General features: G+C 36.2%; 1 protein-coding gene across 1 annotated transcript; it reads right to left on the minus strand.

Moving 5' to 3' along the window:
- Positions 1 to 9,210: 9,210 nt before the first annotated feature.
- Positions 9,211 to 13,728, minus strand: LOC136837737 (uncharacterized). The gene is made up of 2 exons (XM_067102663.1): positions 13,710 to 13,728; positions 9,211 to 10,381 (listed from the first exon to the last, which is right to left on the minus strand). Exons 1-2 carry the CDS (start codon positions 13,710 to 13,712, stop codon positions 9,818 to 9,820), a joined length of 567 nt encoding a protein of 188 aa, XP_066958764.1. The 5' UTR covers positions 13,713 to 13,728; the 3' UTR covers positions 9,211 to 9,817.
- Between the last annotated feature and the right edge of the window lie 1,965 nt (positions 13,729 to 15,693).

Genomic DNA, 15,693 nt, shown 5'->3' on the forward strand with positions numbered 1-15,693 from the left:
GGAAAAAATCAAATGAGAAAAAACCCAGAATATTGCTCAGTATGTCTGAAAGGACATTACACGCTCCCAACTGCGTATTAGCTTAACAGCTGCCAGGATAGAGCTGTCTATAATCAGTGGTTCATAACCGTCTTTGGCTCAGCGTCCATGGTTTCTGACCACGTAACTCGCTTTCATTGTGGAAGGAGAACGATCAAGCAATGCATTTAATTGCAACAGCGTCAATTTATACTCTTTAAATACGCTAACCCCTTATCCATCGATTCACTTATGGTACCCACTTTTCCCAGTCCTATTTCTCCTCTTACCATAAATATCATAAAAAAATGTCATCTCTAAAACTTCCACCTTCTTATAGCATCTTACCTGAATATTCCCTGAAAATGAAATACTGACTCTCCAAGGAAACGAAATCGTTGGAAAAGAATATTCAGATATGTCCAGACTTTAGGTCCCGTGGGCCTCCAGAAAACATTTCACCACGCCCTTGGGAGTCGTGCCTCACCATTTGGCAAACGTGGGTTTTGATTTAAGGTAATTACGTATATAAGAGACTTAAAAACTTTACTTTCCAGTAACTCTGGAGAGTCTAAGAAGAACTGAAATTATTCTGTCATATCTGAAATCGATATATATATGAGCCGTTGGAATAGGCCTAGTGTTATATAATTTCATCCATCATGGGAACTATAATTTATAAAGGAAAAACTGTAAAATGGACTGTACTGCACTGTGTTCTGGTGTAGTGACGTATGAATTTGGAGAAAACCGTCAGGGTCTTCATCACACCAAATGACTACGTTGTGAAGGATATTTTTAATGTCTCTTGAACAGAATTCGAGTAACGGCTGGCTAACAGTCAGTCATCTTTATCTAGTAAAAGGGATAATGAAGGATTTTAACGCAGTCCACTAAAACTGAGACTCGGGTATTTCACTAGGTTTTTATTGTATCACTACAGATTTTTTTCCCAGTGCTGGAACCTCTGTTTGCCTTACAGGTATTTTCAGACACCATCAAATTTTTAACTACACCTTCTGTCATGGTACGCCCTTGTGCATGAATCGTAAAAACCAAGATTGCTTGTTGGTACTAATTTTTTTTAAGGGGGTGGACGGTTGCCTATGGAGGAAATACTGGCTTTGATGGGACTAGTTAAATTTTTCTAAAGACTGCTCCAGTTTCTTCAGATGAGATGACGGTCATTGTCAGTACCGTGCATGCTTGTAAATGTGTAGTCGCACCTCACGTCGTGCACTGTATTCATAACTAAAGAGCGTTTGCAGCGTTCCTTCGGTCTCGAGTTGCATCCACCTTTAAGCCTTATGACTCTGCCTCCATTCACACTCCCTTTCTTCAGTCTTATTATTCAGCCTCTCTAACTATTACGCCCAGTGCAACTGTTGGGTTTTCTTCCAGTTCTTCCTTTAGGCCCTTGTACCTCATCACCTTCATTTTCAGGATATCTTTATCTTGCTGTCCAACCACTCCAACCACCGTAGTTATGCCTACAGTGTTTTAAACGCTGAATGGCCGAATGTCGCCTAGCGTTTGGCTGGACAGCCAGAATTCCTTAAGTCAACGTCATATTTTACTCAAACTGAGAGAGAGAGAGAGAGAGAGAGAGAGAGAGAGAGAGAGAGCAAAATGGCACGAGACTGAAACTGTAATCTGTTTTCAGCAAAAGTACCAGAACTATGCTTGTATACCGAAAAGTTTATTAAAACGACGTACTTGGCCAAAGGAGCCAATAAGCTAGCAAACACTATCTCTCAACACATCTAATCCTCCATAGCATAGGAATATGAGCATGTTCCTTCGTCAATTGAAGGTAATCAGAGGAATGACAGAGTCCCGGAGCACATGTATTAAACTGGTCTCTAATTTCTGAGCTAAACCAACCTCTGTGCAAAGCAAGGAATTCATAATGAATATTAAAATATGTCTCAGGATCAAGGAATTGTTCTTAGCCTATGTTTTCTGACAAGCAATGAAAATCCGTCTGGTTATTTATGGAAAGCAATGTTCAAAAATAAAAAGCATTCCCTAAGTAAGTGCTATGCTGCGGTGATCAATAAAGATTGGATTGGCGTGTTGGGACCGATAGCGAGAGATCTGCATGAAACCTGCATTTGGAATCATGCTCCAGATATGAATATTAGGTCATACTTGGAATCATGACACTCAAAGTAGAGAAAATATATTTTTAAGACATGAACATTTAAGGAAGTAGATATTTTTGTATATACGCATTAAAATGGAGCACATGACGTGATTCAATTCCAAAGACAGTGAACAGAAAATGATTAAGTTATTCTATACAAAGTCAACAAAGACGAAAACGGAACCAGTAAATTAGCAAAACCTTACAGGAACTTATAATAAAATCATTAATAAGTATTTTAAAGCACCTGATTAAAAAAGTATCTATAAGAAACCCAGAGGTAAATGGGGCAATGTGATTGAACGGGTACAACACGCAAGGTCAAAAAAATGTCCAGAACTGCCAAGTCATATATGGGTGTGGGGGTGGGGGCGGGAGACTAAAGACAGGTCTGAATTTAGAGAGTAAAAAATGGAAGAGTAAGAAATGAAATAAGTAAAGCGAAAAGCATTTTCTAGATAATCACCAAACAACTGTAGTCCTAACAGCATCCCGTCCTAGACAAGTTATTAGAGAGTGGTAAAATGGTGAAATTAAAGTGAAATCAAGCCTAAGACTGTGGAAGGACACAATGCAAAATATGTTAAAGCACATTTGCCCAGTATTAAGAATAATGGTTATATGGTCAACTGAGATAGTTTAGGTGGAATATGATCCATCAACCGCAATTATTAACGAAATTTTGATATGTTCCACGTAAACAGAATCGGAGTTTGTCCTTGGTAAAACGCATGATGTAAATTCATCACGTCTCAGAATGCCTGATCATGTCTGATCTACTTCCCGTTCAAAACTGACAGCGTATATCGCTGAAATTTTTTCACAGCACCTCGCCTTTGGCGTGATGTGAAATATGTAAATGTTCATTCGTCAGTTGAAGGTAATCAGAAGAAAGACAGGGCCCAAAGTATAAGAATTAAACTAGTCGCTATTATCTGAACCAAAGCAGACTCTACGCTAAGCAATGAGTTCAGAATAAATATATAACAAAATATTCCTTAGGGTCGAGGAATTGCTTTTTGCGGACGTTTTCTTATTCGTCTAGTTATTTATGAGAAGCAGTGTTCAACGGCAAAAACCATGTCCAGAGTAAGAGCTATATATAGGTGACTTGATAAAGATTGGACGGGCACGATGGAAACAATAGTGAGAGACTTGCATGAAGCCTACCTCTGGAATCATTTTCCAGATATAAACGTTGGGTCATACTTGGAAGCATGATACTAAAAGTCTAGAAAACTTATTTTAATCCTTTGAATATATAAGGAGGGAAGCTAATTTATTTCTATTAAAATGGAGTACGTGATTCGCTTCAATTCCAAAGCCAAGGAGTAAAACGTAGTTAAATTACTTAGTACAAAATAAACGAAGAAAAGACAAGAATCAGTCGATATACCAAAACTTTACAGACACTAGCAAGACAATTATCATCACAGATTTTAAAGACCTGATAGAAAGGGTCTAAAAAAACCCAGAAATGAAAGGGTCAGCATGATTGAACGGGTACACCACGCAAGTTCAAAAAAAAAAGGTCCAAATCTGCTAAGTCAGCTGGGGAGGAGAGTAATCACAGACTTGAAATTAGAAAGTAAAAAACAAAAAACAAAAAAATGAAAGAGTAAGCAATGAAATAAGTAAAGCAAAGAGCCTTCACTTGATAATCTACTCAGTACGGCGGTTCTCAAATCATCCCCGTCCTGCACACCTTTTGAAAGATCAGTAAAATGGTGAAATTAAATCATTCCTTGAGCTTAACCCCATCAAGAGAACTCAAGCCCAAGACTGTGGAAGGCCAGTAATGCAAAATATGCCATAACAGGCTTGCCTGTGATTAAGAATATTGGTTATATGGTCACCACTTTGCTTAATCGGAACATTTTTGATGGAATATGATCCATCAACTTCAAATTTTGTAAAAATCACGTCAACTAAGCAAATTCTGGTTGTGAGCAAATTAATTATCCCAGGAGAGCAAATCGTAAACTAAAGGCTACACAACCCTTCAGTTGTAATTATTCGGAAAAATTATGGGGAAAGTGATAGGGCTGATTTAAACTTATCAACAAATCTTGAAAATATTCTGCGCAAATAGATTCGGAGTTTGTCCTTTGTAATACGCACCGAGGTGGAATAAGCTCTCTTATACACACCTTGATTCACAATGACGTATAACAAGCACCTCTCAGAATACCTAATCATGTCTGATCTACCTGCCGTTAAATATTAATAGCACAGAAATTTTCCACAGCACCTCGCCTTAGGGCGTGCGCTGAACTATAATGGTGCGCGCGCACACACACACACACACGCGCGCGCGCACATGCCCACAGGCACACTCACACGCGCGCGTTCTATGCTTGCCTTGAACCTAACACGTCAAATGGGGAAATTTGCTTTCCATCACCTCTCCTTTTTTTCAGGTTCTTAATTTTCTTCTTCTTCTTCTTCTTTTATTGGCTCACTTTTGCACAGACGAGGTTACCTATGAGGTCACAATGACTCGTCAGCTTCTGTAACCAAACTAAGCTGAGGCACTCTTTTTTTCTTTCTTTTTTTTTTTGCTTCATAATAAACTGCTGTTTTGCAAAAGGCGTTCACCTCCATATATGCGGTTTTTTAAAGTCGAGTTTGCGAAATGTTTCACTGACCGGGTTGCAAATTTATTAATGATCCTACACAAAATATTTAGTCCCATTTCAATCAAATCTACGAAAATCAGTATATATCACTTTTTTATTTCCTCGTTAGTTTTCTGAAAAGAAAATTATTGTGCCGGCTTTGTCTGTTCGTCCGCACTTTTTTTTTTTTGTCTGCACTTTTTTCTGTCCGCCCTCAAATCTTAAAAACCACTGAGGCTAGAGGGCTGCAAATTGGTATGTTGATCATCCACCCTCCAGTCATCAAACATGCCAGATTGCAGCCCTCTAGTCTCAGTAGTTTTTATTCTATTTAAGGTTAAAGTTAGCCATAATCGTGATTCTGGCAACGATATAGGATAGGCCACCACTGGCCCGAGGTTAAAGTTTAATGGGCCGCGGCTCATACAGCATTATATTGAGACCACCTAAAGATAGTTCTATTTTCGGTGGCCTTGATTATACGATGTACAGAAAACTTGACTGCGCCGAAGAAACTTCGGCGCATTTTTTACTCGTTTCACTTTATAGCGGTCGTAATGACGGGGAAGGCGTAACAGGTGATTTATGTACGTATGAGTTACAAGAAATACTTTTTTGGGTCATGCTGAAGGTGCTTTGTCATTGCTTTAACACTTTGCTTAGGGTACAAGCTATTTTTTCTTTTATTATCATTACAGAAATCGTTCCAAACAGAGCATTCGAATTCTCCAAATGCGAAAATGTGATAATGATATATAATATAACCTAAAATAAAAAGAGGCGATGCCTTTTAATCTTTTTAGGAAGAATTTGTCGAACTAAAAGAGAGAATTGAAAGGGAAAATCTGACTTTTTTAGGGGTAACCTTCAAGAAAATATTGATTATTTTGTCTCAATGAAGATGTTAACTAATATTGATCATTTAATTACCTCTCACCATTAGGATGTCGCAAAATTAAATGTTATTCATTTTCTTGTCTGTAATTCTAAATGAATTCTTAAAGAAATCGAGAGAATGTAGACCAGTTCCTGGCAGACCTACTTGTTTCCCGTTTTCTTCGATAAGCGAAGCAAATTCGGCAAAATAGAAAATGGGAACTTGAAAGTGCTGTGTAATGATCTAGTACCGGTAAGATTTTAAATATAGGGAGTGAAATTCATTGCTGTGCAATTTTCTTCTCCATTATGTAAAATATCGCATGAAAATACATTCATAAAATATCACATGGAAATACATTCAGTTCTCTCTCTCTCTCTCTCTCTTTCTCTCTCTCTCTCTCTCTCTCTCTCTCTCTCTCTCTCTCTCTCTCTCTCTCTCTCTCTCTCGGCTCAGTAGTGACGTACCCGTCTTACAACTCGGGGAACAGGGCATTATGTACTACATGAGTGGTTAGCTGGCGTTTCTGAGTTACTCCAAAAATATATACCACCAAAATAGGATGGCCTCGGCAGTCCTCGCTCTACCTGGGTATAACCATTCATGAGATATTCATAGATACTCAACCCGCCCCCCCCTCAAACCCCCGCATGTAAAATAGATCATAAATTCAATTTCTGTGAAATAAAACTGTTAGTAATTATTCAAAGATGATATGTTTCCAGTTAAACTTTGCCTCGTAAGAGTAATTTTGGCAAATTTAAAATTAATAAAGATATTTCACGTCACATTTCCTTCGCTCGTGAGTCATAAAAAACTGCATGAATTATTAATGGTCATATGCAAAACTCCCTGTGTTACTCTATGCAAATACAGCACGGGTGTATGTTTTTGTCTATTTTTTTTTTCTTGGACCATTTATACTTTGTCTACGTGTCTCTGATTGATTATTTATGTAACTCTTTCTCTACTTTTATACAAATACATAACATACATACATACATACATTATATGCATATATATGTATGTTTGTATGCATATATATATAATATATATATGTTATATATAACATATATATATATATTTATTATATATATGCATATGTATGTATGTATGTATGTATGTATGTATGTATGTATGTATGTATGTATTATGTATGAAATTAGTGAGAGAGTTACATAAATAATCAATCAAAGACACGTAGACAAAGTATGAGTGGTCAAAAAAATAGACAAAAACATACACCCGTACTGTATTTGCATAGAGTAACAGACGGAGTTTTACCTATGACCACTAATAATTCATGCAGTTTTTTATGATTCATGAACAAAGGAAATATGAGGTGAAATCATTTTTTTGTATTTTAGATTTTCCAAAATTACTCTTACGAGGCAAAGTTTTACTAAAAGCGCATCATCTTTGAATAATTATTATCAGATGTATTTAACACAAATTAAATTTATGATCTATTTTACGTTTGCGGGTGTATCTATGAATATCTCATGAATGGTTATACCCCGGTATAATATATATATATATATATATATATATATATATATATATATATATATATATATATATATATATATATATATATATATATATATATATATATATATATATATATATATATATATATATATATATATATATATATATAATAGAGAGAAAGAGAGAGAGAGAGATGTGTGTGTGTGTGTTTGTACGTGTTGGTGTGATTGATTCTCTCTCTCTCTCTCTCTCTCTCTCTCTCTCTCTCTCTCTCTCTCTCTCTCTGAATATTAATGTGCATTCTGTCGTGACTGATAAAAGACAAAAAGTAATTGCGAGTCACCACCTTGCATTTTATTTTTTATTTTTATTTTATGTTTTTTTTTTTTTTTTTCAAGTTTAACTGCCGGACGTGTTCACCCAACTTCACCTCGACTTCCACTGTCGCTCTTGCTTGAACCCAGAGGTCACATTTGAAGGTGTTGAATACTACATGCTTCTCTTGAAAGATTTTCCTCTCTCTCTCTCTCTCTCTCTCTCTCTCTCTCTCTCTCTCTCTCTCTCTCTCTCTCTCTCTCTCTCTATGCCTTTCTATTTTTCTCTCATGCAAAGTATATCAGGTCTCTAATATGCAATGATGTACACCAGAGATGGTCTGAATCGAGTTAAGCAGTTTAAAAGGTTTCTCGTTTCAAGCTAGTCATTCATGATCGTGTTCAGCTAAACGCGATTCTGTTACGACACTCATGCAGTTACATAAGAATATACAGTCTCTTGTGCTTCCCCACCTCTCTCTCTCTCTCTCTCTCTCTCTCTCTCTCTCTCTCTCTCTCTCTCTCTCTCTCTCTCATGCCAAGCTCAACTAATCAATGATCTTTTTGTGAAGCTTTCATTTTCAAATTATGTCGCGCTCTAGCGTCCAATGTTTGCTTTATCGGATTTACTCTCTGCCTCGTTTAATGTCGATTTCACGCGTTTTATCCATTTTATTCATTGGTTAACTTTCACTGAGGCACAATTAACCTCCTTTCTAATTTCTCTAATCTGGTTTTGCTCTCATTCAAGATTCTTGGTGCATAGTGACTTTATGAACAAATAAATTATTTGTTTATTTTATTTTTATTTAGTTTAGATGCTTAATATCATATGATGAATAGATTATCATGGAAAGTATTCCCCCAGTGCAATTACATGATGCCAGTTTTTCGAGAAAATTAAACTTAAATCACGACCAAATAATTTCATATTCTTTCAGTATATATTTATAAGGATGTCAATTTTGTCATCAAATTTCTAGGCATTCTACTGCGTTTCAATTGTGTCATCTAGTTTCGTACATTCACTAATCTTCGTACCGAATTCTATCAAGTCAAGAACGATTCAAACATGATTATAACATCCATTACGACACGAGAATGGTAGGAAAGGCTTCATAAAAGACTCCTTGTGGCGTTTCGAAATAATCTTGACAACCCACCAGGGAGGTGGGTGCGTTCTTTTCGGGAGTAAAGACGTGATCAGCATTGCGAGGAATTCTGGCGTTTTAACGAGAGATTACAGAAATTCCTTTGTATCTCCTTGTCTTATTTTTTTGTGTTTTTATTTTACTGTGTTTTATTAAATTGAATTCCGTTATTTTTTTTATCTATTTTCACACTTGCATTTTCTGGAAGTGAAAGTCATTTTCATAGAGTCTTCGTCATTTAGCTTCTCATGATAACCTTTTCTTTTTTGTTGATAATGACGACGAATTCTTTTTTTTTTTTTTTTTGTACCGGCAAGAGCTGAATTAATTTTTTCTTTTTTAGCACTCATACTTATTTGTTCATCATTGACCATATTAGTCGTACAGACGCACGTACATACATACGCACCACGAGTACAATGAGAGAGAGAGAGAGAGAGAGAGAGAGAGAGAGAGAGAGACAGACAGACAGACAGACAGACAGAGATTTTTAATATATCATGTCATCTTTTTAACTATGGATTTGTTTCATTCTGACTTTGAACTTCATTTAAAATATCCGGAAGTAGGTTGAACACTATAAGGAAAACAACCATTCAAAGTCAAACTTTTTATTTTTTAACAAAAAAAACAGGGATAAATTCATATTAAGTGTTGCATAATAATTTACAATTGGGAATAAAACTTCCATGGAAAATATTAACAAAGAGAATATTTTGAAGGATAGTACAAAATATTCAGTACCATTTGACTAATATCACACTGGACACACGAGTAGAGAGACAAATTTCTCAGTATATCAGTTACCTAATTTAATGGAAACATTCTTATTTTCAGGAGTTAGTAATTATCTTCGTGAACGTTATCAGTACATATGTGTACATCTTTATCATGCTTTGTGGCTGTTCATTCGTCAGTACCTGAAAAAAAAAACACACATTTCTCCTTACTGGTGAAGAACCTGTTCCTAAATATGACTGCCTTGAATTTGGTTTTCTTATTGAATATAAATTTAACCCCGACAATTTGATAACGACAGCAAAAGACAAAATATTCAACAATTAATAAGGCACGGCGACGATGCAGTGACGAGAAACGTGATATTCTGACCCAGGAAACTGAATCTTTTAGACGCAGCCTAAGTCAGAATGTCCCATTTCCCCAACCACGCTGGCGCGGGAGCCTCCTCCCGATCGCTTCACTCACCACCCGCCGAGGTACCCTCCCCCAAGGACACCGCTGCGATGAATCGCGCGTCCCCCGCCGATCGAGTTGATGTGGCCGCCGCCCACGAAAATGTCACCCCCGTGGGCCAGGCCTCCGCCCAAATGCCCGCTGCCCCCGAATCCTCCATCGTCGAGGAAAACACCCTCACCGTGATGTCCTCCTCCTCCTCCAACCAGTACGCCTCCACCGAGATGTCCTCCGACTCCTCCGAGGTGGCCACCTCCAGAGATGATGCCACCCCCGTGGTGACCGCCAATGTTCCCTCCTACCACGTGGGGAATCCCGTCTGGGTATAATCCCGGCAGCCGCAGTTCAGATTTCACCAACTTGGCCGACTGAATGCCCGTGACGAACTCGTGAGGAAAGAGCCCGTGCACGTGACCGCTGTGCTTCAGACCGCCGCCGTGCCCTAAGACTTCCACGTCTCCGCGGTAGAGTCCTCCTCCTCCGAAGCCTCCTCCATGCACGGCTCCGAGTTTCACGCCGTCGGCAGCAACGAAGGAAATGAGGAGGAAGCCGGTGATCGCTCGGAGGAATTCCTGTGTGAAGGATGTCTCTTTACTGCCATTTAATGTCTCATAACAGTCTCCTATTTCTTATCTTATGAATAACACACTAACTATTAGGAATATAAATATCAAAGTACAGATAAAACATACGAATTTCATTCGAAATCTGAATGCATTTTACCTGTCATAAACATGAGAACATATATTAACAATAATAACAGATAATCGAATAAGCAAGTCGCTTAATTCCTTTTTTAATTCCTGAAGACTCGACAAGTAATTGATAATTTTACTTAGGCTCTCTTCATGTTTGTAAAAGAAATGTCATTGTACAGTCAGTTACCAAATATTTTATCCTATATATATATATATATATATATATATATATATATATATATATATATATATATATATATATATATATATATATATATATATATATATATATATTTACCAGTTGCCACCTAGTCTAAAGTGCTTCCCTATTTATATTCCTGGATTCGTATTGTTTAAATTTACAGTCAATTAGATCATTTTTTACAAAAAATTTGCAGTATCCATAAGCAAGTCAAATATATTGCTCTTTTTAAAATTTATTTTTACATTATTTTACAAAATACTGATCCGTATTTGTATTTGTACTAAACAAATCGAATATATATTATATTATATTAAAAGACACTTTTATGCATTTAAGTATATTTACAGACGATGACAGCTGATAACACATTAGAAAGGAGAGAAGTTCAGCCTTCGAGAAAAAAAAACGATCGAACTGACCTCGTCATGCTCTCAACTATAAAGATCTAGTCTTACAAAACGTTTCTTCCCATTTTTCTTATCGCCCTTCTTTCTTTCTTTCTCGTTAGATTAATTTTTTGCGTGGAAAGCTGATATTAATAGAGCTTCAGTATGGGGTATCAGATTTAATTGTGCATGACAGATGATAAGGTTGGTTACATTGGCTGCTTCTCGTATTCACGTAATGTTTAAGTGAAATTGTGTCTGACGAAGAAGCACAGAGAGAGAGAGAGAGAGAGAGAGAGAGAGAGAGAGAGAGAGAGAGAGAGACTTTGCTTTATTTATTCTACCGAAAGAAACCGGTTCACGGAATCGTGCTCTTCGTTACGAGATCTCGTCAGTTTGCAACATTGCAACAGGCATTTTAAAAGGTCAAATTAATCACGTTGTTGGCACAGAAGCGCACACGAATGAGAACAACATCAGATGGTTATAAATAGTTTTTTACCTTTTATTTTTGTTTATGGTGCATGTTTGGCGTGGGAGCGCAACCGATTTAAGTAGACGGTTTGCATGAAGGTATTTACGAGAATAAAAAGACAGGCATGAAAGCTTGCAATAGCTCATCCTTTACCCTGAGTTGATGATGCATCAAGCATTTCACGAAGAGAGGTACTATACGAAAATCGTAGGTAAGATTTCATTTTTTAAGCGACGTGCGCATGGTAATACTAAGTTTATTTTAGTGTTTTTCACAAGATAATAGATTATCTAGATGGTAATAGCTATTTCGCTGCATTCATGATCTAATGACTGAAGAATTTTCGTATGTAATGGTAGTGTTTTTCCTTGATATTCCGTTTTAATTTATCCACTAGCTCAAGATGAAAAAGATGAATCTTTGACCTTTGCCCCTTGATATCCATGTTGCAAATGAGGTTTGCAGATCATTGCTTTGAAAACCAGCTCTCTCTCTCTCTCTCTCTCTCTCTCTCTCTCTCTCTCTCTCTCTCTCTCTCTCTCTCTCTCCTCCTTCTAGATAAGTCATTATGAGATCCAATCCTTTTTAATCATCTTAGAAATCTTGGCATCATGTTTTTAGGAATATAAATGAAAATAGGGATCCTGCGTAGAAAGCTGCCTATTCTTGTTTGTTACTGTAAAGATAATTCACAGTCCCCAAATAGTGCAACAACAACAAAAAAATTATTAAAAGGTGCCCTATCCTGTAATGCCGCGAAATATACGTCATGAAAAAACAACAGCATTAATAAGCGAAAATTATACTTATTGCTTCAGCATAGCCCTTATTTTCACAGATAATTACGTGTATTGAAATAATAATACATTATAAAAATGGTGATGAAGCTAGATTAATATAAGAGTTATATTGATAGAATGCATTAACATAACATCATGACAATGAGAGTGAAGCCAGATTGATATAAGAGTTACATTGATAGAATGCATTAACATGACAGCATGACAGTAAGGAAGAGAGAGAGAGAGAGAGAGAGAGAGAGAGAGAGAGAGAGAGAGAGTGAAGCAAGATTGGTATAAGAGTTATATTGATAGAATGCATTAACATAACAGCATAACAATAAGGAGAGAGAGAGAGAGAGAGAGAGAGAGAGAGAGAGAGAGAGAGAGAGAGAGAGAGAGAGAGAAGCTATATTGATATAAGAGTTATATTGGTAGAATGCATTAACATAACAGCATGACAGTAAGGAAGAAAAAAAAAGAGAGAGAGAGAGAGAGAGAGAGAGAGAGAGAGAGAGAGAGAGAGAGAGAGAGAGAGAGAGGTCAGAGGCAAAGAAAAGAAATTCTGAAAAATCGTAAAAAATTACCCGATAAAATCAAAGTCTTACCAAGTGAAATGTTCACATTTATGAGACATGAAGTAAGCGGTAGCACAAGATCAAATACTAAAAAAAAAATACCTAAAAAAGAATGGGAAAAAAATATAGGAGCAGAAGGTAATAAAAAACGTAATAAAAAACTGTTCTGCTTAAAGCTGAAATCACCTTAAGAGTCAGTAATATATTACATAAAAAAAGTGGAAGTATGCTGGTAAAGGCTATGGTATTTGCAGTACATACTAGGCGAATATTGAATGAATGCCATTTTTACTTTTTACAAATGTACAGTAAAACTGCATCTCTCTCTCTCTCTCTCTCTCTCTCTCTCTCTCTCTCTCTCTCTCTCTCTATATATATCTATATATCTATATATATATAATATATATATATATATATATATATATATATATATATATATATATATATATATATATATATATATATATATATATATATATATATATATATATATATATATATATATATATATATATATATATATATATATATATATATGCTGTGCTATATATATATGTGTGTGTTTGTGTGTGCAGTGTGTGTGTGTGCGTGTCCCTAAATACAGTATGTATGTATATGTGTATGTATATATATATATATATATATATATATATATGTGTGTGTGTGTGTGTATGTGTGTGTGTGTGTGTGTGTGTGTGTGTGTGTGGGAATGAATCTCAAATGTCCGATGAGACCCATAAGTCAAGCGGCCCTTCAAGCCAACAGAATACGCTCCTTACCATGTTAAGGTCGGTCAGATACTCAACCTGGAATGCCAACTTCTTCTTCTTATATAGACGCTCACGACCCACGAACCGAGAGAGAGACCGGTTTCGAGAAGACGAAATTCGAGAAAGACGACTCATTGGAGGCCGCATGACACGCGTCATCTGTGGAATACGCCATTGCCAATGGCATATTCCGGTATCTGCTTGGATAACACCCAGATTAGCGTTCGCGTCTGGGTGTTCAGACATCTGCTAGCTAAACGACAGCTTCCTTATTCCAACTGTAGGCAGTGAAAGGGATAATAAGTGATGTAGAAGGTAAGATGAAGTAGTCAAAGGTCAATTAGTGCAATCTCACTGAGTCTATATTTGTCTTGAGCTTTTTGTGTTGGTGAGTGTGTTGTAATAAGCGAGAAATAACGTAATGGCAACATTAACGTAAATAACAATAATTCATGCAAGTTTTCTCATTTCCGGCAACAACAATTTTCAGTCATAAAATCTCAACTAACAGCATGATCGAGGCATTGGCCTCTTGCTGACTCTCTTTCTTCATGGAAAATTACTCTTCCCTGGACATTTTCTCTCTCTCTCTCTCTCTCTCTCTCTCTCTCTCTCTCTCTCTCTCTCTCTCTCTCTCTTGCACAATAACAACCACCTACGATCCCTTAATTATCGAATTATATCGGTCATTTGCTACTTTCCTTTCGCAATGATTCGACCTGGTGTCGTCTTCGTTTTTAAATTTCGTTCAGGGTCTTATTTGGTTATCTGGATTTCATTCTGGTTATTTTTCCTTCGCTCAGACATATATTGCCACTTTCATTATTTTTTTTCTTTCGTTCAGTATTTTTTATTATTTTCCTAGTTTCCTTAGTCTTTATAACTCGACGTTAAAAGTGCTACTGTCATTATTATTGGTCCGCCATAGCCCCTGACATACAGAACCAAAAATAACAAGGAATAAAGTGAAAGGAGGAGATACAAGAATAAATGAGTAAAAAAAAGAGTTACATGACCGACAAAATTACTTTGGTGGCCCCCACCCCCCCCCCCAAAAGGTGTCACTTGCTAAGTAGAGGCTAAGCCCCTTTTGCGTTCAGCATTCTCAGGATGGTATGAGATTACTAAAGAAAGACACAGACGGACAGACAGACAGACAGACAGACAGACGAAGAGAGAGAGAGAGAGAGAGAGAGAGAGAGAGAGAGACAACATCATTCTGAAGGTTTTAGATAGAGTACCCATTTCCAAAATTGAAATAAGACAGTGGCCAAAAAGAGCAAGGTCAGTGTGGGAGGTATATTAACTGATGAATTTGCTTTTCAAACGTCATCGTCAGTGACTCGATCCATTACTTGACAGGTTCCTTTCTCTGCGTTTTCTTGAAGTAAAAGGATGTTCAACTGAAAAAATTAGGGGAAAAAAATAATTAAAAATTGGCACTTTCATAGATATTTTACTGCTCGTCCAGCGCAAACATTTATCTCTCTCTCTCTCTCTCTCTCTCTCTCTCTCTCTCTATATATATATATATATATATATATATATATATATATATATATATATATATATATATATATATATATATATATATATATATATATATATATATATATATCCAGATAGATAGATATACCTAAATACATCAATATTTCATGTATATATACATACACACAAACACACACACTCACACGTATATATATATATATATATATATATATATATATATATATATATATATATATATATATATATATATATATATATATATATTTCTTTATCTATAAAATGTTTAATTATTCAAAGTGTATCCGTACTATCCGTTGGTAAATGATATTCATTTCTCTAGGTAATCTACTGAAAATATTTTTATCTGTAATATTTAAAAGTACCCTATCTAAAGACATTACTGTTGATCTATACAGTCATTTAGTAAAGGGTCTTTCATGCAAGATAGTAGGCAAGTACGTAAATTTTAACAAACCAGCAATTG

This window comes from Macrobrachium rosenbergii, chromosome 59, assembly GCF_040412425.1.
Source record: "Macrobrachium rosenbergii isolate ZJJX-2024 chromosome 59, ASM4041242v1, whole genome shotgun sequence".
Lineage (NCBI taxonomy): Eukaryota > Metazoa > Arthropoda > Malacostraca > Decapoda > Palaemonidae > Macrobrachium > Macrobrachium rosenbergii.